Source organism: Diceros bicornis, chromosome 27, assembly GCF_020826845.1.
Source record: "Diceros bicornis minor isolate mBicDic1 chromosome 27, mDicBic1.mat.cur, whole genome shotgun sequence".
In the NCBI taxonomy this organism is placed as follows: domain Eukaryota; kingdom Metazoa; phylum Chordata; class Mammalia; order Perissodactyla; family Rhinocerotidae; genus Diceros; species Diceros bicornis.
In genome coordinates, this window is record NC_080766.1 from 30,160,500 (window position 1) to 30,182,907 (window position 22,408).

A 22,408-nucleotide genomic window follows, 5' to 3' on the forward strand; every position below is an offset into this window, starting at 1 on the left:
ATAATGGCAGTACTTATCATAAACTATTAATGATCTTGTGCAAGCACTGTGTTATTAAATGCACCACACCATTCAGTCCTTACAGTAAGTGTTGATGCTGTTTTCCTTATGAGGAACCTGAAGCAGGAAGTCGGGTATCTGACAGAAGATCATACAGTTGGTAATATCAGCAAAGCCTTAATTATATTCTGGTACTCCTGTTCTTTCCAATATTATCCTGCTGGTAGTATTAAAATAACCTAAAATTGATTTCCTTTTGCGTTTCATAATACTGTCTATTTGCTTAGCAGTTTATCCTTTTCAGACAGCTTTGTGAGACCAGCAGGGCAGGAACTACCTACCTACTTAAGTCTTAATGGATGCACTTTTGCCCTTGTTCCCATGGCTAGACCTGATTTGATGGGTGTTTCCTCCTTATTTTCCTGTAACAGATTCTCTTTTTCCACATCAAATCATCATTTTATTTTAGATTTCTGTACAGTTTAATTTATTCTTTCGTATTTACTGTGAAGACATCAGTGGAGGCTACTGTGTTTTAGAGTTGCCTATGAATTTTCCACATAGTGATAAACCAGTATCCACTGATGACTGGAGGAAATATTCATTATAAAGGGGGGAAAAGTAATTGACATTCCTTGGGAGGCTTCAAGACAATTGAAATAAACGTGAGCTGCATTTTTAACAAAGTCACATTTTTTTGTTTGTAGTTGTTGTCTGTTTTAACATTTTTCTGATTATAAAGTAATATGTGTTTATGATTAAGAATTTGAATGCAGGAACAAACAAAAATTACCTAGATGTAACCATAGCTGTAAAACACTGTTCTGTATATCGTATATATCGTAACTAGAGGTGGGGGAACCAAGATTTCTGGACTTGTTAAATGTGACATGGCGGTTAGACATTCAAGTCATAATTTGAGTTTGTGGTTGGATACATGAGTATGAAGTTCAAGAGAGTAGTCAACATTAGACCAAATATAACTATGAGAGTGTACAGCAAGTCCGTGAGTGATCCTCTCCTCTCTGTGGGTCTGGCTGAGTCCACCTTGGGAGTGTGTGCAAAGAAGAGGAGACATCTGAGGACTAAGCCCTGGGCTCTCCAGCAGTTAGATGGTTGGAGGAGGGGATCCACCAAAGAAAATTGAGAAGTGTCTGCCAGTAAGGTGGGAAATCAGAGGATTGTGGTATCCTGGAAGCCAAGTGAAGAATGGGTTTCAGGGAGGGAATAATCAACCTACTGAAAGTTGCTGAGATGCTATGTAAAAAGACTGAAAATTTGCCATTTGGCAATGTGGAGGCTATTGATCCTCCATAAGTGCTTTCTATTGAGTGGAGGGGAAAAGACCTGATTTTAGAGGGCTCAAATGAAGTTGGGAAGGGAGGGAAGCGGAGACAGTGTCAATATAAATGGCTCTTTTGGGGAGTTGTGCTATAAAAGGGAGTAGAGAAAAGGGTATGGGGAGGGTCAAGAAATTTTTAGAGAAGAACCATTATGGTATGTTTTGTATGATAAAAGGAATGTTGTGTTCTTTTCATTTTTTTCTCATATTTTTCTTGGAGAGACTGCAGAAGCTAGTCAATTTCATTGGTCTTCTCAAAGAATCACTCATGGTTTAATTCATCAGTTCTACTAAAAGCGAATGCAAAATTTTATTTTGTGAGCGATTTTCTTGGTAGAAGTACAAAGATTTCATCACATTTTGTAAGTCAGAGAACCAGTGCTCTAGTGGCTTGACAGTTTAACAGTTCATTTTTCTAGAAGATACCCTTAAATTTTTAAAGGATGTATTTGAATTGGTATTGCTGTCAATATAAAATATAAAATATTAAACAGTAGGTATAGTGTTGTTCCTGAACAGAAGAAGTTTTACCATACTTATTCTACCCTCCCTATCTCCTAGTTTTGTCAAAATCCCCATCTCCTGATTTTGTCAAAATAATCTAAGATTTTAGTTAATGGTCGATTTTTTTCTATCAAATTCCTTTTCTATTTGAAGAATCTTTAGAAAGTTACATTAAGATTTACAACCAAGTTATCAACAATTTACACTTAACTGAATTTTACTATATTTTTGTTTACTGTCTACTTAAACATCTTTTAGGTTTATATTTTTAGTCGAAGTAATACATGACTTGGTTTTAAAAAAATAGATTTATCATAAAGCAACCTCGTCTGTTGTGCCCCGCCCCACCCGTAATTCTGCTTCATAGATAATATTCATCTTTACCCATTTCTGCTGTTTAATTTTTTTGGTGTTTACCTCTGTGTCTCCAAGCTGTTTATACCTAAGATGTTGTCCGTTGACTTCCTGTTACCATGGATGTTGATTTGCTTTACTTCTATCATCCCTGTCACCTATATTTATAATTATATTATTCCATTTCTATCCTTCATCACTGCTAAAATTTCAAAATTTGTGGGGTTTTCTTTTTTTTTACATTTGGTCTTATTAATCAAAGGCAGTATCTTTGACTCTGCACATTGTAAATCATATAGAAATACTACTTTTCCTTTCACTTCTCCGTGATTCCATCTCCCAGCCTGTCAATTTTACTTTTGTCAAGGTTAATAATATTTACATTCTGTTCTGTAACCATAATTAAGTCTACTATTTGTCGACTCCACAAGTTGAAAACCAATTAACAGTGCTCATGTTATATACCTGTATCAATATTGGGCACTGGAAGGCTAAGTAGTGTGCTGTTACACTTCTTTCTCTAGTTTCAGTGTTGTCCTGTGCCACTCACAAAACATTTCTAGCATCAAATTCAAATAATAGCTAACGATTATTGAGCACTCATTACGTGCCAAGCACTGTCCTAAGAATGTTATGTTTATTATTTCATTTGATCCACCTAAGAAAAAGTACTACTCTTATCCCTACTTTACCAAAAAAAAAAAAAAAAGCCAAAAAAAGCAAAAAAGGAAATTGTCAGAGAGATGTAAAGTAACTTGCTCAACTGTCAGGGTTGTCACCAAGCTGTAAAACAGTGTTCTGTACTGTCCACCCCTAGTGATCTCTAGAGCAGCCAGCTGCTATGTTTGTGAGGTTCTGATAGAGGCTTTCAGTCTTGTGTCTCCCTGATAACCACTCTCTGTCCTTCTCATCTCCAGCCCCTGATTGTGGGATGTCTGGGGTGAATACTTAGAAAGGGGTGTAGGAATCAGAGTACCCTTGAAAGAAGCTGAGTGAGTTTGGGAATTTCACTCTTGGGGGGAATTTTTGGGAATTTTCACTCCTTATTTTTTTTTTTTTCCCTCTGAGTTTCTTGTAGGAGCCCTAAGTTAACCGGGATGGTAACTGCTGCACCTCCTTTCCTGCCCATCAGTTGCTCATCTTAGAAAACCTACACTTAACCTCTTATTTAATGGTGAAATATCAAACACCTTCCTTATAAGGGAAAAAGACAAGGATGCTCTCTCTTGCCACTCTCACTATTCAATCATTGCAATAAGGGAAAAAAAGAAATAAGCGTAAAGATGGGAAAGAAATAAAACTGTCTTTGTTTGCAGATGACGTGATTGTGTACGTAGAAAATCCTAAAGACTCTGCAAAGCAACTATCAGAACTAATAAATGAATTAAGTAAGGTTGTAGAATTCAAAGTTAATATTAAAAATATCAATTTTATGTTTACATAGTAGCAGCAGAAAACCAGAAAATGAAGTTTAACAAATAAGGCCATTTATAGTAACTACAAAAAAATACTTAGAAATAAATTTAACAAAAGTTGTGCAAGACCTCTTTACTAAAAACGTCAGAATAATGCTGAGAGAAATTAAAAAGAAGGCCTAAGTAAATGGGGAGATATACCATGTTCATGCATCAGGAGACTCAGTTTGTTAGAGGTTGATTCTCCCCAAATTGATATATAGAGTCATTGGAATCCTAATCAAAATTCTACTGGCTCTTACAACTCAATAATAAGAAAACAGCCCAGTTAAAAATGGGCAGAAGAATTGAACAGATGTTTCACAAAAGAAGATATGCAGGTGGCCAATGAGCACATATAAAGATGCTCAACATCATTAGCCATCAGGAAATGCAAATTAGAACCACAGTGAGATCCCACTGTACATTTATTAGGGTAGCTAAGATTAAAAAGACTGACAATACCAAGGGTTGGTGAGAATGTGGAGCAACTGGAATTGTCATACACTGCTGGTAGCAATGTAAAATGATACAGTTGCTTTGGAAAATTGTTTAGCAGTTTCTAAGAAGTTAAACATAAACCTACGGTATCACTCAGCTCTTCCACTCCTGGGTATTTATTTACCCAAGAGAAATGAAGTATATGTATCTGTAGATGTTCAATGAAGCCTTATTACAAAAATCCCAAACCGGAAACAATGCAGTTGTCCATCTTTATTACAATAGTTCATCAACAATTAAATGGATAAACAGATGGTGGTTCCATATAGTGGAACATTATTCATCAATTCGAAAACCAAACATCTGATGTACGCATTATGATTGTCGTTAAGCTGAGTGAAAGAAACTCGAAACCAAAGTACATAATGTGTGATTCCCTTTCTATGAGGGAATTAAAGAAAATGCATGCTAATCTATGGTAACATAAAGCAAATCATTGGTTACCTGGAGCAGGGGAATAGGGAAGGAAGAAGAGACTTCAAAGGGGCATGTGGAATTTTGAGGAGTGCTGGAAATTTCTATATGTTGATTGTGGTAGTGGTTTCATGCACATATACAAGTGTCAGATCTCATTGAATTGTACACTTTAAATAGTGCAATTCTATGTAAATCGTACCTCAAAGTCGATAAGTAAAATAGTGACACAGTGCATGATAAAAAATATGTATTCAGTAAATTAGCTTTATTGGTGTGAGTGAATTCTAGTTGCTGGTTCATATTTTCATAATACAGTCATATTCCATTGAGATAAAACAGTCCTGTTAAGGATCAAGTAGCTGCTGAAAATGTTAAGCGAGTAAAAGACTTCATTGTCTCTTACATTCTTTGTAGTAAGAAGGTGTAACAGTGGAATCTTATTCTTATTTTGGTTCTGGAGCTTGGGTTTCCCATGTTCCTTCTCTTCTTTCTTCCTCTGTTCCCTTCCAAGCTATTTTAAGCTTATTACCCAGAATTGTCAATGTTGGATTTGTTGACTTGGGAAGTAAAAAAGCTTTTATTTCTAATCTCTTAGTAGGTGAATCTGTAAACAAGTTCTTCAAACTTCTCTAGCCATTCTGACTTCTTGCCCTAAGTATAACTTTAGCTTCATAATTTCAGATATGTAATCAGACCAAGTAAATACAACAAAAGATCCATGATTTAAATATATAATTTTTAATATTAGGAAAAATAAATGGAAAAAAATCCACTTTCCCTGTGTGGAAGCTCACGTAATGTTGTAAGAATCATGAACTGCAAAAATTGTAGTGATTCCTCCCCCCCACCCCATTTTACAAAAGCTGTGTCATGTTTAGTTACATAGTTTTAACATAGATTGCCAGGTCATTTTCCCGTATATCATTGTGAAAGTCCTTAAAAAAACAATGTCATCATTTTTGGTGCTGCTATAAGCCCTTCTGCTACTTGCCTTAATTCAAACTTTTGTTTTGTTTTCCATTCAGCTTTTTCTTGATATGTTCATCCATATACCTTATCCAGTCATACTTAAGATTTTTGCATAAGACTGAGAGAAATGGATTTAGAAAATGTGATATCAGATATGATGTTAAACAACTGTGATATTTAAGATCTGCAAAGCGTTAAAGAAAATAGCAAATCTTGGTCACTGAGTTATTCTTTCTGGCTCTTCCTGGCAGGTGAGTCATGTCTTAGAACATTGGGAAGAATGCTGACTTAAATTATCGTCTCTGATTTCAATTCCCACAGACTTGTTGATGTTAAGGTTCTTTCAGAATTGGGAATGGTAGTAAGAAAAGAGTTTTAAAGTTTTAAGAGTTTAAAGAGAGTTTAAAGAAGAGTTTAAAGTTTTGAGAGTTTAAAAGAGTTTTTAAAAAGACTCTTTCTTGTGGGCATCTCTATCTTAAATTAAAAAAAAATTTTTATATAGGCCATTAAAGGAAAAAAAAAGAACTAAAGGTGTACACACATACTGTTGGGTCTTTGCCATCCACTTGAAAAATCGAAGATAAGGTTCATCTAATTCCAGAACACTAGAACTCTGGGTATCTTGGATATCTTGTAATAGGAACTGGCTTAGGGGATTTGAAAAAATTTTTTTTTTTATTGAGGTAACATTGGTGTATAATGTTATATAAGTTTCAGGTGTACATCATTATATTTCAATTTCCATGTAGACTACATCATGTTCACCACCCAAAGACTAATTACCATTCATCACCATACACGTGTGCCCTGTCACCTCCTTCTTCCCTCCTCTCTCCCCTCTTCCCCTCTGGTAAGCACCAGTCTAATCTCTGTATCTTTGTGTTTGTTTGGTGGTGGTGGTGTTTTTATCTTTTACTTATGAGTGAAGTCATATGGTATTTGACTTTCTCTGTCTGACTTATATCACTTAGCATAATACCCTCAAGGTCCGTCCATGTTGTCGCAAATGGCAAGATTTCATCCTTTTTTATGGCTGAGTAGTATTCCATTGTGTATATATACCACATCTTCTTTCTCCATTCATCCATTGACGGGCACTTAGGTTGTTTCCATGTCTTGGCTGTTGTGAATAATGCTGCAGTGGACGTAGGGGTGCATATATCTTTACACCTTCGTGTTTTCGTGTTGCTTGGATAAATACCCAGAAGTGGAATAGCTGGATCATATGGTAGTTTTATTCTTAATTTTTTGAGAAATCTCCATACTGTTTGCCATAGTGGCTGCGTCAGTTTACGTTCCCACCAGGGGTGTATGAGAGTTCCCTTTTCTCCGCATCCTCTTCAACACTTACTTCTTGTCTTGTTAATTATAGCCATTCTCAAGGGCTTGAGGTGATATCTCATTGTAGTTTTGATTTGTATTTCCCTAATAATTAGTGATGTTGAACATCTTTTCATGTGCCTGTTGGCCATCTCTATATCTTCTTTGGAAAAATGTCTGTTAAGATCTTTTGCCCATTTTTTAAGCTGAGGAGGGGCCAAGAGGGATGGTGTAGTCAGAGGAATTGGACTATCTTCTGAGCCGTTGAAGACCCTGCCCTGAAATTGAGTGAGGCAAAAGTAATTGACAGGGTGATGGAGGGGTGGTAGGGAGAAACAGTAAGGAGGAAAAGGTAAAAATTCCAAATGACCACTAGAAAGAAAGGGAAGGCAGGTTCTAAGGAATTCAACCAGGATGCAGATGAGGAGTACTGCTTTTATATAAAAGCCAAGACAGTTCCCTCTTGCACTATTTCTTATGTCCAAGGTCACTAATCACTTATGCCCAACTACACATAAACTCTTTGTTAACAGAACTATTTTGGAAATAATTGTTCTCATTAATTGCGTATTATGGTTAGATGAGAATTGACCAGAAAGTAGTTTTTGTTTGAAGACTTACTGCAAATAAATACCTTTAGAAATGTCCACATTCCTGTGTAAATTGATTATAGTAATCATTGTTGTCTCTTTCACCCCAAAGCATCATTTTCATTTTGAACATCTCTAGGTTATATTCTTAAATACAGGGGACTGTCTTTTATTTGTGTTTCCATGGCACCTAGTCTGTTGTGTGGCACAGGTAAGCACTTGTAGAAAGAATGTCTGTCATTATTCAGTGAAGATAAGAATGTTTGAATGATAGTCTTTTTCTTTTATGTGAATCCTTGGTGTTAGATTATTTTGTGTGCCTTTCTATGTTGAGAATTAAAAAGCCATGAAGTCCTGTGAGACTTGAGGTAAATAAAATTCCAGCTCTTTTGTCCATGTGGAACTTGATCCTCATACACATTTATCTTCTGAATTTCTGTTAGAAAGCATTGTAGACCTGGCTCCATGATCGGATATTCACCTTAGGGTTTTAAAAGTGAGTTATCTTTAAAGTTATTAAAATGTGATAAAGCCACAGCATCTTGTTTTATTTTCTTTATCATTTTGAAAGCAAAAAGATCTATTGGTAACTGTATTAAAACTTAAACTGTGTCTATTGAGCAGAGAGCAGAAGTTATTTCTAAATTGAAGTGCAGGAAGCTTTAAAATGCCTGTTCATCCTTTGTCAGCATTACTGAATGAATCAGCAATTTGCTAAGGTCAGCAAACTTTTATTTTGAATTATAACAATAGTATACATTTCCAAGAATATAGAAAAATTCAGGTATAACATAGGAATCTAAATTTGGTGTTAATAAATTAGCAGAATTTTAGGTCTGGAAAGTTCCCTGAGGATGTTATAGCTTACTTTTTTTTTTTTTTGTGAGGAAGATTAGCCCTGAGCTAACATCTGTTGCCAATCCTCCTCTTTTCGCTGAGGAAGATTGGCCCTGGCTAACATCCATGCCCATCTTTCTCTACTTTATATGTGAAAGGCATGCCACAGCATGGCTTGATAAGTGGTGGGTAGGTCCATGCCCAGGATCCAAACCTGCAAACCCCGGGCCACTGAAGCAGAATGCGTGAACTTAACCACTACACCACTGGGCTGGCCCCCATATCTTACTTTTTAGGTTTGAGAAACGTTAGAAGGTGACTGACATGTTAGAAGGATGTGTGCCATTCTTAATCTGATTTAGTCATTACTTAGTTACCTTATTGGGGAAAAATGGATTACTGACTACTTACCTGGTTTTCAGAGTTAGGAAAATTGATTTTCAGGATAACCTTCTGTCGTGCCCCATGCTAATGAGGCCATGGTAGAGGTGTCCTCTTTCATACAAGTCAGTTGTATTGGCTGTGTTTATAGTTGCCAGCCCTTGCTCTTTGGCCAGTTGTCTTGCAGTATGTTTCTAGCTCCCAGAGCTAGGGCTCCTTTTTGCTCCTCTTGACTCTGGAAAAACTATTTGAGGACTTTTTTGTGAGTGTTTGGCTCAGTGGCATTGTTCCCATATATACATGTTGGAATGGCTGACTGTGTTTGGAGAAAGATATAGATAATCTGGGTTTTGGATTTGGTTTTTTACTGAAAATGCCAAGTCATTCATTCAGAAGCAAGTACCTACATTGGGCCAGGTACTCTATTATATGCTTGAGTTATGGCAGGAAACAAGTCAGGCAAGGTTTTGACATTTGAGCTGAGACCTAAAAGGTGAGGAGTTAGTCAGCTGAAGAGTAGGGGAAGTCCAGGGAGTGGGCACAGCATGTGCAAAGACCCTGAGGTCAGAAGGAGCTTGGTGCCTGTGGGGCAGGAGAGAAGGATGGTGAGGCTGGAGAATAGCAAAGGAGAGAGACAAAGGTCTTGAGATAGGTTGTCTTAATAGATAGAAAACTCCCAACCATGCAGGTCTGGATGACATGCTAAGGATATAGAATTGATCGTAAGAAATTTGGGAGACATCATAGCGTTTTCAGCAAGGGAGAAATCACTGTTGTGGGAGAATGAATTGGAGGAGATCAAGAGGGGCTGGAGGAGGAAGAAGCTTTTGTTATTATCATCATCGTTAATAGCAGCTAATATTTATTATTTGTTTGCTATGGGACACTATGTTAAACCATTTACCCGAGTCTCATGTAAACCTCAGAACAAGCCAGTGAGGTGCTGGTGTTATCCCTGTTTTATAGGTGAGGAAACCAAGACCCAGTGAGGTTAAGCAGGCTTGCCCAAGGTCATATAGCTAGTAAGTGGCCTGGCTGGAGTTTGAACCCAGACAGTGTGTGATTCTAGACTCGGTACTGTTTAGCCACTGAGCTTGTGTTTTCAGCGCATGAGTAATGATCCATTAGTGGTTCTTGAAATTTAGTGGATCACAACTGGATTTTTTTTTAATAGAACAGAGTAGAAATTAGAGTACTTTGCACTAAGAAGGATAAAATATTGATATGTGAAACTATGTTTCATTTTTATTTTATATAACTATATTTGTATGGTGGTCTGGTGGTTAAGATTTGGTGCTCTCACTGCCGTGGCCTGGGTTTGCTTCTTGGTCAGGGAACCACACCACTGTCTGTCAGTTGTCACACTGTGGTGGCTGCGTGTTCCTGTGATGCTGAAAGCTATGCTACAAGTATTTCAAATACCAGCAGGGTCACCCATGGTGGACAGGTTTCAGCAGAGCTTTCAGACTAAGACAGACTAGGAAGAAGTACCTGGGCACCCACTTTCGAAAAGTTGGCCATGAACACCCTATGAATAGCAGTGGAGCATTGTCTGATACAGTGCCAGAAGGTGAGAGGATGGCGCAAAAAGACCAGGCAAGGTTCCGCTCTGCTCTACAAAGGGTCACTAGGAGTTGGAATCGACTCGATGGCGCTAACAACAAAGATATTTGTACATGTGTGAGCTGGTAAGCCTCTGCAAAAGGCTAAACAGCATTTGTCTAGACAGGAGCTGGTGATGGCCCAGACTAGACTTGTGGTGGTGCAGATGGAGAGAAGTGGGTCTCAGTGGTAAGAGGCAGCGGTACCAGGTCTCGGTAAGAGATCGGTTACAGGGGCTGAATGTGGGAAGTGTCAGGGATGAGTCCCAGGTTTCTGGTGGGAGCAAGATCAGTCATGGCATGTGTGTGCTCAGTCCACTTTAAGGGAGACTGACCCTTCTTAGAGGGGTCCTCTTGGGTGGCTGTTTGCTTTACTATCTGATTCTGTAGCTTCTCTCAGCTGTAGCTGATGGGACTTGGGGTTGGCATATCACCCAGACCTGTTTCTTATATCTTATAGCAAATCTGTAAGCTGGCCGTGAATCTATGAGGTGATCTGTCACTCGAAACTAGCTAAACAGGTGAGTTGAGCCAAGAACAGATTCTTTCTCTGGAATTTGAGGTGAGTAGTGAGCCAGCTGGTGGCACCGGGCCACACGGCCGCATTTGTGGGCTAACAGCAGCTCTAGAGTGAAGGTTTGGGAATTGTTTTTGCTGTAGTCCCCTTGGGATCCAGAGAGCCTTTAGGTTCCAGTGTTGAAGAGTCCAGAGTCTTCTTTCCGATGTTCAGGTTCACTTCATTTGTTCTTGGCTTTCTGTGAGGCCTGTTTCTTTATTCTCATGCATAACCTTTTAATAATACCTGGCTCCCACTTTATTGCAGTGAGTCTCCATTCTGTGCATTCAGCAGATACTGACTGGAGACAGAATATGGAGTAGATAAATGCTTGGTATGAATCCCCCTTCTCCGTCTTACTGGTCTTTTGACCTTTGCCGAGATATTTCTTACTGCACCTCAGTTTCCTCATCTGGAGAGTTGGGATAATAAAAGAGCATCCGTGTCATAGGATTACTGTGAGGAGTAAATGAGATAAGCGCTATCTGCACTCAGCTCAGTGCCTGGGGAAGAGTTAGAGCTTAATGAAGATTTGCTGTTAGTAGTAAGTATCTTTAGGACAGTTTCTGGAGAGACTTAAACATTTATGAACAGAGCCTGTGGGAAGAAGCCAGCATAGAGAGACAGATTGGACAGAAATGAGAAAGGGTGTTAAGAGAAGGTACTAGATCCAGAGATGGAAGGATGATATGATATCAGGAGCAGACGTTCATGGATTGGTTTCAAGAGGAGAGGGAACCTTTGGAGGTGGTGGGAAGGGCATATTTTCTGTGATTGCATCCCAATTATAGTGGTCTACTGGGAGAGATGCTGATTAAGGAGAAAAGAGGTGACTTGGAAGGCTATGGTGGAGAATGAGATATAAGGCCATACAAAAGAATTGACAAACGGTGCTGAGACCCTGAGCTTGCACACCATTAATTTATAGTGACACCAGTCCGCATGTTTGTACAGTTTTTCCTGGCTGTGCTGTATTTACCAGAATGAGGAGATGTAAAAGTAAGATGAGTATAATTTTAAGGGTTTGCAGGGCAGATGGCCAGGAAAGAACAAGGAGGCTGGGGTCTTTGGTGCAGGGACCTAGTAAGGCAAGTGGTCAGCTGTTGAGTAGTACATACATTTGTCCCTCAGTATCCACGGGGGATTGGTTCTAGGACTCCCGTGCATGCTAAAATCCACAGATGCTCAGTCCCTTATATAAAATGGTGTAGTATTTGCATAGTACCTAGCACATCCTCCTGTATACTTTAAATCATCTCTAGATTACTTATAATACCTAATACACTGTAAATGCTATGTAAATAGTTGTTATACTGTATTGTTTAGGGAATAATGACCAAAAAAAGTCTTTATTGTTTGGTACCGTAGTAGACCTAACTACATAGTACACGTCAGCAACAACATAACATTTTTTCTTTCGACACTTAGAGATTGCTTTCCTTTATTGACCTGAAAGAGAAATACAGAGACTAAAGCACAGAATATTTAAAATACAAGTACATATAGAAAATATAAATAGAGAAAATATAAATTCATTCTCTGTCTCGCACACACATACACTGTGTTAACACTCACCAAATCCTTGGTTCTTTTCTCTTGAAAACTCTGGTATGATTGCTGTGTGGTGCCCACGGTGCCAATGTGATGGGGTGATGAGATGTGGCACTGTAGGCAAGTGGTGAGACATGAGGCTAACTTGAATCTTCTGTCGGGCTGTCAGAAAGATTGTCTGCGTTGGAAGAACCAGGTTCTGATGGCAGACGTTGAGGCTTTGGAGGAGGCTCAATAATACTAATGTCAGGATCTGTGGAGGTTGAGGGTGGAGGATCTACAAGCGTTGAAGGAAAGGCTTCACAATTGCAGATGCTTTGGTTAGAAACATCGTCATAGGAAGCTGTTTCTTTTTCTTTGCATCATCAAACAAATCTTGTAGTGGTTGTAGGCATGTTGTTATCCCTCGCGTGACGGAGGCTTCATTCCATCAAAGGATCGTACTCGAGGATCATATCCTTTAACACTTGCACCTGTTGAAAAACTGCTGCAAATTTTTCAGGTGTCCAAATTGATGGCTCTGCCTCCTCTAAATCTTCTGTATCATGATCATCATCTGTAGAGGATTTCAGCAGATCTTTGAGTTCCTTGTTGGTAAGAGTTTCTCTATGCTCTTCTACGTGTTCTTCAGTGTCATCCTTGATCATGAGAGATCGAGTCAGAGAAGCCTTCCCCACCAGCTTCCCTCGCAACATTAAAGATATTCTTGACTTCTGCGTCAGTAGTGGGGAAGGGAAGCCCCTGAAGTCATTGACTACCTCGTTCCATAACGACTTCCAACATGCATTGACTGTCTGGGGCTTTAGGACATCTACAGCCTCTGTAATAAGCACAATTGCATCTGCAATTGTGGAGCTCTTCCATAAATCCATGATGCTGCAGTCAGGGTTAGTATCGGGCAGCACGAATCCTCCTGAAGGTGAAGTGGGTATAGTCATCTTAATGCACTTGAAGATGCTTTTTTCAAGTGGCTGCAGCAATGACGTGGTATTAGGAGGCAGGAACATCACTTCCATGTTCTTGTCGGTGAAGCAGAAAGATTGGGGATGGCCAAGAGCGTTGTCAATTATGAGGAGGACCTTGAATATAGCTCCTTCTCTTCAGGTGCTTCTTCCCCTCAGGAGTGAAGCACTGGTGGAACCATTCCAAGAACAAGATGGCCGTTACCCAAGCCTTCTTCTTGTGTTGCCAGAACATGCACAGGCAGTTTTTGTTTTGTTCTCAAGCGCCGGGGGATTGTTTGCTTGGTAGATGAGGCTTGGCTTGATCATGTGACCTGCTGCGTTGCCACACAGCTCCAGAGTAAGGTGATCTTTCCAGGCCTTGAACCCTGGGGCCTGCTTGGCACTCTTGTGGATGTAGGTATGATTGGGCATCTTCATCCAGAATAAGCCTGTTTCATCCCAACTGGGGACTTGCTCTGGAAGGTAGCTTTCTCTTCTATGAGTTTCTTGAGCTCTTCTGGGAATGCTGATGGCTGCTTCTCCCATGGTCTTTAAGTTCTTGAGGCTGTAGCGCTTGACACAGCTAGCTAGCTATCCCTGACTACTCCTTCGCTCTCCTCAACCCCCTCACAGTAGTGCTCATAGAGGCTAAGTGCTTTTCACTTACAATTTTGCCATCAACATGGTTATGCTTCTGTGACATATCCTCTAGCCACACGCTTGATGCTTTCTCAGTCTTTGCAAGCACTTGATCATGAACCAGAGAGACCATTTTTGCCATTGTAGAGTCAGCACTAACACTTCCAGAAATTTCAGCTTCTTTCTGCTTTATCGTGCGAGTGCTTGATTTGTTCTTACCAACATGACAGCCCACTTTGGCAAGCAACGTGCCTGTTTTCAAAAGATTTAAGATTTTTATTTTCTTGGTGAGAGAGAGCATTTTATGCCCCCTCTTAGCCTTTGAGGGATTGCTTTGACCACTTAATTGCTCTTTAGGAGCCATTTTTTCACAGAAACAAAGGGTGCACACAACACAAGTAGTGAATGAACGAAACACGAAGCAATCAATGCTCAAACAGTACGAGTGCTGGAGAGAGACTGAGGGTCTGTGAAATGGCAGGAGGCTACAGCAGGGTGGGCCTACACATCCCTTCATTCGCATGGATTCAGCGTAGTGTTCAGCGTGTGGTGAATTCAAGTTTTGCTTTTTGGAACTTTTCTGGAATTTTTTTTTCCTGAATATTTTCAATCTGAGATTGGTTGAATCTGTGGACGCAGAACCATGGATATGGAGGGCCAACTGTAATTTCTTTGAATGATGGTTCCTCCCTTCTATTCCTAATACTAATTTCTTGTGTTGATAACTGAAATATTAAGACTGATTGCTAAAGGGAATTTACTACTCTTTTGTATGGGCATAACCCAAAGGTTGAGTTAGTTCTAGTACATAGTTTGGAAGTTGCCATGATTTCATGCAGTGTGCTGAATCAGTAAATGATAGCTTGTGAGCCTTCTTTTCATTGACTGCTTCTGAGGAACTTAACATTTCAACTATATTGAAGACTTTAAAAATAAACACGTAAGTAGAATAGAATTTGTAGATGCATTTTACCTGTTTGTTGACTAAAACAGCCTGCCTTTGAGGTGGAATTCACTCATGGTCTGGGCCTGGGCTGTCTGAACTTCAGTAGTCCTCATTTCTCCTTTCATTTTTGTTTGGAGGATAGCTAATCTGAAAAGAGTAACATTCAGTCTGTGAACATTTGGGACCTTCGTGTTTCAGGCAGTGAGAGTAAGGTGTCAGAAGAGCAAACGTGAACGGCACAAGGACGATACCTGTGAGGAGCACCTCGGCCTCCATCAGAGTGATTGCCACACTATAGTGGGGTACGCCACTCACCTCAGGAGTGCTTACCACTGGCTACTGGAGAAGAAAATATTACAGCTTCTCTTTTAAGCTTTTACTTGCAGCCTCTGTGTATTTTATAACATATGTAATATATGAGAATAGTAGTACCTGTCTGAAATGTATAGACAAACATATGGATACTGGGGCTACACTTTTTTCACCAGTAGTGTGTATGTGATCAAGAAATGTTTAGAGGCTACTCTATGTTAGTATGTATTTTAAGAAATATATGTTTTTATAACTTATGTTTTAACATTTTGAGAAAACCAAGAGTTTCTATGTGTGGTAAACCACCTTGTTAATTATGAAGTAGTTGTACTTGTTGCCTACATTTTGTAGTGTAAAGTAACACTTGTTATGTAAAAAGCCTCATTACTAAGATCTGGCCTGACAAATTTGAGTCTTTTTCTCAAAGGAGTCATTTTCTTCTTTGTGTTGGAGAAACTTTACAGTTTGTAGAATGTGTCTCTTGTTAGGAAGCACCAAACCCTCCTACCAGCTCTCAGATGTTGGGGAAGGGTGCGTGGAGAATGGTGGAAAACGATATGCCTGTTCTGCTGTTCAGTCCCCTCCCAGAATGTGGCCTCTGGTGACCTACACACACACACACACCCATTAACATCTTATAGCAACAGGATTGGGATGCCACCTGGAAATTTCCTGGCCTCCTCTGTTTGCTCATTGTAGGTGTATTTTTCTCAATATGAAATGTCTCACTTTCAGAGAGCCATGAAATTTTTGGTTCAAAAAGTTCTTCCCTCCCTCCCCTCAAGAACCTTTCTCCTGAAATGAGTTAGAAAAACTGCTATCAAGAACTTGTTTTAAATGAGGTAAATTGAATAAATGTTCTAGGTTCTCTGTTTTCATTTTTGTTTCAGTGATGAGTATTTTAATTTATATTTATACTCTCATTTTTCAAACATTGTTAACAAGGTGTTATGTAAGTGAGATTTTGCATGTGTCTTCACAGGTTTGATGACGATTAGAAGCATGCTTTCACTGAACGTCTCGACACCATTTTTTACGGACGCAGAATGTCTCTGAGTGAGAACGCGGTTTTCGCCTATGAATCTTCGGTGCACAGCACCAATGTCTTGCTCAACCTCAACGACCAGCGGAAGAAGGACGTGCTGTGTGACGTCACTGTCCTTGTGGAGGGCCAGCGATTCCGCGCCCACCGGTCTGTGCTGGCGGCATGCAGCAGTTACTTCCACTCGAGGATCGTGGGCCAGGCCGATGCAGAGCTTAACATTACTCTACCAGAAGAGGTGAGAGAGAGGTCCATGTTTCTGGAAATCACCCTGATTTTAATTTAACTTAATTAAATAACCTAATTAACAATATCTATTGGGTGGTTGAATAACTTGACTGACTGTTATTTTTCATAAACTGACGAAAGCAGGGCACAGCCAGTGGATTATAGACATTTGGAGAGGTCGTGCTGGGAGAGGCCACACTATGTGCCATTCTCTCCCTTTAGACCTTTTCCTGTGATGGGAAACTGGCTGGGTGTAGGGTTCTGTAAACTATCCATTTTTCTAAGACATGCCTTCGCAGAAAGTAGGTGCTTCATAGGTCGTCTCTTTCTTCTTTCTTGAGATTGTGTCTATGCATTGATAAGAAAAAGATGATTTTGTGCCATATTTATATTGCCTGTTTTACACATCTTTTTCCCACCAGCCTGTTGTGTATCTCAAGCACCTAAGCGAATGGGTTCTTGTTAACATCCTGCCTCCAAGAGACCTCTGTCTGGGCCAAGGAGTGCTGGTTACGCTAATTCTTATTAGAACAGCTTGCTTTATTTGTTTAGTAATTGCAGGTAGAAGAGTGTTGAGTTTTGTGGCATTGGGACACAAATTAGAAGTTGTTAAGAGAAATTTGGAGAAAGTGTGTGGAACTTTTTGTGTATGACAGGTCTGTGTGGGCTGCTCTGTGATGGATACTAAATTTACAGTTTAGCTTATGCATTCTTCCATGAAATTGTTGTCTACAATTTGAGGAGTCAACAGGTCATCAGTTTTGTGGTAGAGGTCAGAGTGAGTCATGCAATACCAAGAAAAGGACAAGAAAGGCCAACCATAGGGTAGCCATCGTTTTTAAAAAGTAGCAACACATATCATAATGGAGATATACTTACAATGGTCTGTATTTTCAAATTACTTAATAAGACTTTCCAAATAGAGCAAAGTTTGATTCATGGGTATGGGAGGAAAGGTGTATGAATGCATGCATGTATGTATGTATGCATTCATTCATTCTAATTTGAGTGTAAATCATAAGTTTTCAAATACTTGATGTGTTTCATCAAAGTGACCAATTGAAAATATCTTTATATAAGTCACTGTCTTAAAAACCTTTTTTTGGTTATTTTAACTTATTTTCAAAAATTTTTAATTGAAATTTTTATTGAGATAATTGTAAATTTACATGCAGTTGTAAGAAATACCTTGTATATTTGGCCCAGTTTCCTCCAATGGTAACATTTTACAAAATTACAGTATACTGTCACAACCAGGATATTGACATTGATACAATCCACCCATCTCATTCAGATTTCCCTGGTCTTACTTGTACTAAGTGGTGTGCGTGTATGAAGTTCTGTGCAGTTTCATCCCCTGTGTGGGTCCATGTATCCACCACCACAGCCAAGATACTGAACAGTTCTAACACCAGGAATCCCTTGTGTTGCCCTTTTATAATCACTTCCTTTCCACCCTCTATCCTAACTCCCTTACTCCCTCCCTCCATCCCTAACCCCTGACAACCACTAATCTGTCCTCCTTTTCTAAAGTTTTGTCATTTCAAAAATGTTATATAGATGGAATCATACAGTATGTGACCTTTTGGGATTGGCTTTTTTCCACTTACCCATAATTCCCTTGAGATTCATCCAAGTTGTGTGTATGAATAGTTGGTTCCTTTTTATTGTGGAGTAGTATTCCGTAGTATGGACGTACCAGTTTTTATTTAACTGTTCACCTATTGAAGGAAATCAGGCTAATTCCAGTTTTTGGCTATTACAAATAAAGTTGCTGTGTACATGTTTTTGTATGAACGTAAGTTTTCATTTCTCTGGGATAAAAGAACAGGGGTGTAATTGCTGGGACATATGGTAGTTGCCTGTTTAGTATTATAAAAAACTACCAAACTGTTTTTCAAAGTGACTGTACCATTTTACATTCCCACCAGCAATGTATGAGTGATCCAGTTTCTCAGCATCCTCACCAATATTTGGTGGTGTTGCTATTTTTTATTGTAGCCATTTAAAAGTTAAGTACTCAGAGCTTAGCATGTTTTTAAGATCACTAAAAATTATAATATCTTTTTTTTTTTAAACAGGTTTTCTCAGCTTCTTTTTTTTTTGAGGAAGATCAGCCCTGAGCTAACATCCGTGCTAATCCTCCTCTTTATTTTTGCTGAGGAGGACCCGCTCTGAGCTAACATCCATTGCCAATCCTCCTCCTTTTTTTTTCCCCCCCAAAGCCCCAGTAGATAGTTGTATGTCATAGTTGCACATCCTTCTAGTTGCTGTATGTGGACGCAGCCTCAGCATGGCCTGAGAAGCGATGCGTCGCTGCGCGCCTGGATCCGAACCTGGGCCGCCAGTAGCGGAGCGCGTGCACTTAACTGCTAAGCCACAGGGCCGGCCCCCTAAAAATTATAATATCTTGATCACTCATAGGAACTCAGTGTTTTAAAATTAATTTTGTATTTTTAACCCAGAATGAGGCTTTCTCTGCGCTTGGTAGGTTCCATTTGCCCCTCGCTTTGCAGAGCCAGGTTCAGTGTAAATGTACAAGTTTCTGCTTAAAGGTTTTGTTACCTAGAGTCTGTGAATCTTTGCCGAAACAATACTAGGTCTGATTTTTAGAACTTCACTTAGATCACTTTTTAAATCTGAATCTTTAAAATTTTCTTAGAAATTTTTGGCATGAGATAAAGATAATAGTTACCATTTACTGTGCATTTACCATGGATCAGGACTACTTTAAGTGCTTTAGATATATTGTTTTTTATCCTTAAAAATTTCACTTTTGTAGTTTATCGCACTTGGAGTTGTTTGGAATATAATGATCGCTGTGAGCTGGGCTGGCAGCAGACATCTGGCACTTGACTATGTATGTGTTCCCAATTGTGTCGATCCTGCTTTGTTTCATAGATGATTTATTTTAGCTAATGTGCAAAAATTGTGGTAATGCTTGTGTCTTAACCTTATGTGACTAAACCATAATTCATGTGTCATTAAGAGTAGAATCTATAAAGTGGAGGGTGTGGTCCCAATAAATAGGGAGACAAGTGATAAGCAAGCTTTTCCAGACTCCCTTAGCTTTACATTTCCTAGAAGAATATTCTTTCTTACCAAATTAAAATACCTATTTTATAATTATCACAAATAAGTTATTCATCTCTCTGTTCCCCTTCTACTTTCTTGTCTGTATCTACTAGACAACTTTCAAGTGATGCATGTGTTTTTATTTTGTATATTAACAGGTGACAGTTAAAGGATTTGAACCTTTAATTCAGTTTGCCTACACTGCTAAACTGATTCTAAGTAAGGACAATGTGGATGAAGTATGCAAGTGTGTGGAATTTTTAGGTGTACATGATATTGAGGAATCCTGCTTTCAGTTTCTCAAATTTAAGTTTTTGGACTCCACTGCAGACCAGCAAGGATGCCCAAGAAAAAAATGCTTCCCGTCACACTGTCAGAAAACAGACCTTAAATTTTCACTTGTGGACCAGAGGGATTTAGAAATTGATGAAGTGGAGGAATTTTTGGAAAATAAAAATGTTCAGACTTCTCAATATAAACTCCGAAGGTATCAAGGAAATGCAAAAGTATCACCTCCTCTACAAGACAGTGCCAGTCAAACATGGGAATCCATGTGCTTAGAAAAGGATGCTGCTCTAGCTTTGCCATCTTTATGCCCCAAATACAGAAAATTCCAAAAAGCATTTGGAACTGACAGAATCCGTACCTTGGAATCCAGCATCAAAGATGTTCATACTTCTTCTGTTCAGCCAAATGAGACATCTGAAAATGAATGTTTAGGAGGAGTCCAGGACTGTGCAGATTTGCAGGTGATTTTAAAATGTGAAGAAAGTAAATTAGTGATGGAACATGAAGAAACCAAGAAGAAAGATCCTACTTCTCAGTGCCCATCAGAAAAAACAGACGTGACTCCTTTCCCCCACAATTCTTCTACAGAACCCCCTGGGCTCTATTCTCTGTCTCTTTTACACACATACGACCAATATGGTGACTTGAATTTTGCTGGTATGCAAAACACAACAGTGTTAACAGAAAAGCCTTTGTCAGGTACAGATGTTCAAGAAGAGAAAACGTTTGGGGAACGTCAAGATTTACATTTGAAATCGGACTCTGGCCCCAGGGAAGACAGTAGCCTTGCGTCTAGCGATCGGAGTAGTGTGGAACGAGAAGTGGCGGAACACTTAGCAAAAGGCTTCTGGAGTGACATTTGCAGCACAGACTCTCCTTGCCAAATGCAGTTATCACCTGCCTTGGCCAAAGATGGTTCAGAACAGATCTACTCACAGAAACGGTCTGAGTGTCCCTGGTTAGGTATCAGGATTAGCGACAGCCCAGAACCGGGTCAGAGGACTTTCACAACGTTAAGTTCTGTCAACTGCCCTTTTATAAGTACTCTGAGTACCGAAGGCTGTTCAAGCAGTTTGGAAATTGGAAACGATGATTATGTTTCAGAACCCCAGCAGGAACCTTGTCCATATGCTTGTGTGATTAGCTTGGGAGACGACTCTGAGACGGATACTGAAGGAGACAGTGAACCCTGTTCAGCCAGAGAACAAGAATGTGAGGTGAGGGGAAAATGACAGTGTGTGGTTAAGTTATTGTTTTACCACCGTTAATTGGTATTTACTCTGTGTCGGTTCCTGTTGCACCACTAGGGATATGAACAGGCTCAGGGAGGGAGGAAGAGACCCATACACAGTTAGTTACAAAACATGTGACCAACACCAAAAGAGTGTCATGAAGTTTGAAGGACTTCTGTGTTCATATATTTCAAGCTAGGTGTATTTATGTTAACCATGGAGTGGATTCCCACATTGCTGTTTAACTGTTTAAATCAAATGCCATTCCCCAAAAAGAAAAAGAATAATGATTCTGTGATTATTAGGTGGTGACTCCTAGAAAAACACAGCATGTATTCAATCTTATTCATTGCCACAAGGATCTATACCTGGAACTAGTCACTTGGCTTTGACGTAAGTAGTGACTAGTTGTAGGAATGTGGCTTCTAATGGCAGAGTTTTCTTTAGTTTTTTATAGCGATTAATTTTTTCTTATTTTCCCTTAGCCATTTCAGCTATTAATTTAATGAATGTCTTAATAATTTAGCATGAGTTACATGTAGCTGGTATGGTATTAATTATACCAAACTTAATCTGTATACTTTGTGTACAAACATTTGCATTTGATAGCTGCTTTTTTGTAAAACATTACTATAATTCCAGTAATAAGGGCTTGTTAGTTCTTTATAATTTTCTTTGGTTTTATAGCTGTTGCATGACATAGGTTTGAAAGAGTGAAAGAGGCTTTTCTTCTTTGGCTTTGGAAGGAGGTGCTTGGTGATCTAATTTAAGAAGTAATATGTATGCATGAGTTATATCTATTGATTTTTGTATGGCATTTATAAATCCAGTGTTTGGAACTATGAAAAGAATGTTAAAACATCTAAGAAATTTTAAAACATTTTGTGTAACTAATTTTTGTAAGCTTGAAAGACAAACTAAATAGGTTGCCAGAGAAACTGACCAGTGTTTCATTTGCATTTTTGATAGTTAATATAATTAAACTGTCCCACAATTTTGTTAATTTTTAAAGTTATCTTCTCCTTTTTCCAAATTTAAGTATGTAGAACATGACTTTAAAACATTAACAAGATTTTTCTAACCATTTCTACACTGGCAAGTTAAATGTGTAGCTTTTAAAATGAGTTATGCAAAACTTCTATTTTCCTCATAGAAAAATAAATTTTCTGAAATGCTTTAGAAATTGCTAGTGTAATTATACCAGTATTAAATCAGTGCTAGACAATAATATAAATCAAAGAATAAAATAGTTTTTTTTTTTTTTTTGGTTTCGGTAAAATCACATTAAAAACACTTTAGAAAGAGGCTTAAAGATATCTGTGGGG

The 22,408-nt window shown here is 38.8% G+C and overlaps 1 protein-coding gene across 7 annotated transcripts in view; it reads left to right on the forward strand.

Moving 5' to 3' along the window:
• The window catches only part of BACH1 (BTB domain and CNC homolog 1), a 48,082-nt gene that overhangs the window by 10,313 nt on the left and 15,361 nt on the right, over positions 1-22,408 (forward strand). For 4 of the 7 annotated variants that reach the window (XM_058522984.1, XM_058522985.1, XM_058522988.1 and 1 more), the window contains exons 2-3: positions 16,201-16,498; positions 19,722-21,068. In XM_058522984.1, the coding sequence (XP_058378967.1) occupies positions 16,265-16,498; positions 19,722-21,068 (1,581 nt within the window). In that variant the 5' untranslated portion in view covers positions 16,201-16,264. Of the gene's footprint in view, positions 1-15,104; positions 15,209-15,974; positions 16,061-16,200; positions 16,499-19,721; positions 21,069-22,408 lie in introns of those variants that run through there. The other 3 variants (XM_058522983.1, XM_058522982.1, XM_058522987.1) reach the window with 2 other exon arrangements.